The sequence below is a fragment of the Phyllopteryx taeniolatus genome, chromosome 19, assembly GCF_024500385.1.
Source record: "Phyllopteryx taeniolatus isolate TA_2022b chromosome 19, UOR_Ptae_1.2, whole genome shotgun sequence".
Lineage (NCBI taxonomy): Eukaryota > Metazoa > Chordata > Actinopteri > Syngnathiformes > Syngnathidae > Phyllopteryx > Phyllopteryx taeniolatus.
The window spans coordinates 12,477,720-12,482,810 of record NC_084520.1 but is presented as its reverse complement, the minus strand read 5'-3'; the positions used below and the strand labels follow the sequence as shown (position 1 = coordinate 12,482,810).

Below are 5,091 nucleotides of genomic sequence, written 5' to 3'. Positions count from 1 at the left end.
CTCAAGGACACCACACGTCTGCTCTCTCGCTTAATAACTTTGATGTCACTTAATTGATCTGTAGCCAAAAATGTACCACTCAGAGCACTCTAGTCCAGAGTAGCAAGGATCAGGCAACATGCAGACTCTGCTGGATGAACGCCCTCTAGTGACCGATCCAAAAGACAGACGCACTAATTGAGAAAGAAAACTCATAATATTCAAAATGAAATAAATAGTCCAAAAAAAAAAAAAATATGTATTCATATTGGCCTCGTGTGATCTATGTACGGTGGCATGTTTTCAAGTGCAACAGGGCCTATAAATGAGTGCTTCGCATGGGAAAAATTCCCTTTAGTTATTCCTGGCCATTTATAGCCCTTAATTATGCGCCTATTTTGTGACCCCCGAGTTCAACGGGGCCAATTCCTGTGTAGACCCAAATCCTGATGAACAAAGGTGGAATGTGATGCCCCCTATTTTTTTCCCCCTCCTCTCCTAAACGTTTCCCATCCATCCCGAGCTCAACTGGTTGTATAGACAGCGTATTGAAACAATTAGTGCATCTCACTCACTCGCAAGGAGAGGAGAGGAGAGGAGAGTGGCTGCCGATGGAGTTCAATAAAAAGTGAAGCTCGAATCAATCTTTATAGTCCAAAAAATGTTCGCGTTAGGACCCAGTTGGGTCTGTGATTGTGGCTGACATTTTCCACGTTGCGAGGGGAGGGGTCGGTGCAGGGAGGGAGGGGGCGGCCCAAAGGGGGCACTGTCAATCAGTGAGAGTGGCCGAGGGTGGGCAGGCCCCTCTGACACTTTGTAACGTCGGAGGGGGATATTTAACTTGGGACCGAGCACCCACTCGCTTCCAGACACGCTCACCCACGCACCGTGTGCGCTTCCACTAACTCTTCTTTCTCACTCTCGCTCTCTTTTTGCTCTTTTTTTCTCTCTCGCTCTCTCTCTTCCTCTCTCTCTCTCTCTCTCTGTCTCTCTCTCTCTCTCTCTCTCTCTCTCTCTCTCTCTCGCTCCCCTGCTGCATACTCACGCACTCGCTCCTCCAGCAAGGAGCCACTCAAGTTGGGGAGCTTCTTGTGGCAGCCACCGGAGCAGAAGGAGAAGCAGGATTTTTTTTGTCTGCAGACCTTCCAGCACATTTTGGGGACTCTCTCGCCATGCGTGAGAAGGAGCTTCTCTGCGTGGGCACAACGCATTGAAAGGGAACTCGCAACTCTTTTTTTTTTTTCTTTCTTTTCTTCTTATTACATGGAATAATAAGAGCCTGAGAAAATAAGCTATTTGGAGCATTCTCTGGGGAGCTAAATGGCCTTTTGACGTGAGACACTTTCTGGAATACTACAACTTGTCTTCTTTCAAAAGAAATAATAAGCAAGTGCGTGGAGCGTGTCCTCCCCTCGAGTGTTCGAGGGCACGTTTGTGCGTAAAGAGGCAGCCCCCGCCGCCCCCGCCCCCATTGCCGGGCACCTTTTTCGGAAGCAGCCCGTCTGTTTCCGTGCAGCGCTGTCATCCAGTGTGACTGTTTCACCGTGGCTTCGGGTCGTCCCAGTGGTAACCATGACAACCGAGAGGAGCCCAAAGTGAATCCAAGAGGGGGAAGCTGCGGCGTCATCTTCTCGATTGAACACTTTTGTGGGGGGTTATTTTTAAAGAAGGCTGACGCACCCCTGGCCACCGGCAGGCTGCGAAGTGGTCTATTTAAAGTGTCGCCCGTGAGTGAACTTGTCAAATATATGAAGCGTCAGGCTTGCTCCTCTTGAGTAGAAGTGTCATTTACTGTGCGTAAAAGTCCCGAGAGGAACCATGGGCAGCTCTCACCCCCCAGTGCTCCTCTACATGCTGCTGTGCGTCCACGTCGGAGTGGGCCAGCACTTCCTCCGCCTCCGTCCATCCCCCAGCGACCACCTGCCCGTGCCCGACCTCAAGGAGGACCCCGACCCGGATTACGACCCCCGGGAGCAGGACTTGTCCGAGAGGACTCTGAGGAAAAAGCTGGGCAGCCACTTTGACCCCAACTTCATGTCCATCGGCCCGCCGGTGCTCAGCAACCACTCGGCGCCAGACTTCAAGCTGCAGGGGCCCATGCCCAACGAGATCAAGAAGCTGGAACTGACCGAGACCCCCTACGGCAAGCGCGTCAAGGTGGGCAAGAAGGCGCGCAGGAAATTCCTCCAGTGGCTGTGGACCTACACGCACTGTCCCGTGGTGTACACCTGGAAGGATTTGGGGGTGAGGTTCTGGCCGCGCTACATTAAGGAGAGCAACTGCTTCTCGGAGCGCTCCTGTTCATTCCCGGAGGGGATGTCTTGCAAACCCGTCAAGTCCATCAACAAGATTTTCCTGCGGTGGTACTGCCAAGGCTTTTTAAGACAAAAATACTGTACGTGGATACAGGTGCAGTACCCCATCATCTCAGAGTGCAAGTGTTCGTGCTGATCCCCGACGCGCTGCTGGGGGCTGTGTGGAGTGGACTGGTTTCTATTGCACTGTTAACTCTCTACAGAGGTGGGCACCATAGCAAATCTATTTTTTTATATAGCATTTTAAAGTGAAATACCAACATTGTACATATTTAAGAGGAATGCAGCTATTTTTTCTAATTGAACCAGGACCATATTTTATTGTCAACCCTGAGACGCTTTGGGTGGAAGGGGGCGGGGACAGCAGCACTTCATATGGAAGAGCTTTTTTTTTTTTTTTTTTCCCCCCCCCCCTAAGAGACATTGATGATGCATATGCTACACTTCTCCAAGAGGTGAACTCTTTTTTTTTTCCAACTGACTGTTATTTCACTGCAATGCTGCCTAGAGTTTTTTTGTATAATATTATCAATATTAAGTTGTAAAAAAAAAAAAAAAACCAAACAAAAAAATCACAGAAGTTGAGGTTAAAGATTATATATAAAGGCGTGAACTCAGCTTTTTTTTTCTTTTGGGAATACATAGTATTGTAGAAATAAACAAATCTGTACGTTTTATTTATTTTAACGATTGTGAGTATAGAACATAAGGACAGAGAATAGAGTATACCAGAAAAAAAAATATGGGAGATGTCTACTTGAATTATCAAAAAAAAAAAAAAAAAAGACACAAAAAATAAACAACTGAAAACAGCATCCAAGTGTACATGTTCTGGTCACATTTCTAGCAATAAAGTCTATGTTTTCATCATGCATGTGCTATAGTGTATGTCGAAATATGAACATGCTCATCCACGCTCCAGGGATTTCTGCGTGGACTGCCTGACACTCCACACACAGTGAATGAGGAAAGTTTGTGGTTTACTATGCTGTGTGATGCGCATAGCTTGACTACCACAAGCAGAACTGGCATGCATTTGTCTCAACCAGAAGGGAGTAGAAAGAGGGGAGGGGGAGTTGTATGACGAGGAAGAATGGGTGGTGGAGGGGGGGATCATGCACATTTACCCCCCCCCCTCCTATGTCCGTGCTGCCGAGGTGTTAACATAATGGCTCAAATATGATGCAGACGTTTCAAACGGTGTCTGTCTGCAGGCGCTGGACGCCGCACACAAGTTCCACTGAGGTATTTGGAGACCGGCGCCTATTCTAGTCTGACCACCCTGCACTGAGAGGGGGGGGGGGGGCTTAGGGGAGAGGGAGAGGGGAGAGAAAAACAAAACCCATAAAACATTGCTCAACTGTTTTATTACTTTTAATAGCCAAACATGAAAGAGATATAGCCCAATTCTGGATTCAAATGACTCACGTGTTTGTTTGTTTTAGTCCTAGCGATGCAATCATAGCTTGAAATAGACGCGTGACTAAGTCAGCTTTCAAAGTGCTACACGCCAATTACGTGCATAAAAATGCGCATTTGCGGGCTCGATTTGACACTTGCCGCCCAGCCATTGTGACAGGAGCCACTGAGGGGATTTGGTAAGCAGAGGAGGCTGGGAAGAGGGACGGCAGCATGCCAGTTTAAAAAAAAAAAAAAAAAAAAAAAAAGGGTGGGGGGCTGCTTTCCTTACTGTCAGCTTCTTTCTTGATGATGTCTCGGGGTTTTTTCGAAAGTGCGTCTCTGACTCGACGGCGCCACTCAGCCGCCCCCTCTCGACTGCGCAGAATGAAGCACTTTGGGAAACAGTAACCCTTTCAGCCTCTGCCCGGAGAGTATTTTAGAAGCGTGTGAAAGGCAATACGCCGCCCTGGCTCCAGCCACTGAGGTGCGCACCTTTTAGTCGCAAGAGGACCCCCCCCACCCCAGCCCCCCGGCTGCCTGTCCCATCGGGTCCTCCTCCCGAGTGGGGGTCTGAGGTGATCCCTGGGAGAACCAGCAACATGGTGAACAATCCAGTGTCACATTATTGACTCAATTAAGCCAACTTGGAATTAAATTTAGGTACACCTGCACAAGCTATGATCCCATAAAAGAGAAAGTGCTACACCGCAAAAAGTACAATATGTGATGATATTGAGTCATGGCACTGAAACAAAGTCAAACTAATAAAGAGCTGGCTTTTCCACCTCAAAATCCAGCCGTAAATTAATCCCAACCTAGAATTACATATAAATGTTAAGAATTTATGGAGATTAGAGACATGGGAGAAAAAAAAAAAAAAAAAGGAAAAAAAAGCTCCTCAGTTATATGCGTAGTGCGCGGCTTATTTGTCACAGCCGAAGACGGATCCAATCCTCAGCTATTAAGAGACGCCTGTCTTCACTTTGCGGAAACATGCCGACGTGGCCTAATTTACGACTTCGCGCCATTCGCTGAGGCTTAAACGCTCATTGGAAAATAACGACGCAAATGCGTTGAAAAGAACCACATCACAAGAAACACTGTCGTCTTCTTTGTGCATGGGAGCATGATACGGGTTTAAGATGGATTGAGGTTCACTTGGGACAGATTTGATTTGCACCGTCATATGAGCAAACATAAGGCCAAAGGTCACTTCTTCATCTTCCATGTCAGTGCTAATTCATGGAAATCATGCGCTACAAAATGTATCGCCCGCCCAGGCCGAGCACACTAACGCACAGCGCGGAGAGTAAACGGTGCGATAAAATATTACAGTTGTCCTGTCACCGTTTTATCTGATAACTGTTGCTGTTCTCAAGAAGCAGTCTCGTATTTC

At 47.6% G+C, this 5,091-nt stretch overlaps 1 protein-coding gene across 1 annotated transcript; it reads left to right on the top strand.

The window, feature by feature from the left end:
* The first annotated feature begins 769 nt into the window (after nucleotides 1-769).
* nog2 (noggin 2) lies at nucleotides 770-3,166 on the top strand. The gene has a single exon (XM_061756897.1). It carries the CDS (start codon nucleotides 1,798-1,800, stop codon nucleotides 2,428-2,430), a length of 633 nt encoding a protein of 210 aa, XP_061612881.1. The 5' UTR covers nucleotides 770-1,797; the 3' UTR covers nucleotides 2,431-3,166.
* Nucleotides 3,167-5,091: the final 1,925 nt, after the last annotated feature.

Bases quoted from the DNA above. Each gene is read 5' to 3' on its own strand.
- nog2 (XM_061756897.1), top strand. From the start codon at position 1,798: ATGGGCAGCTCTCACCCCCCAGTGCTCCTCTACATGCTGCTGTGCGTC.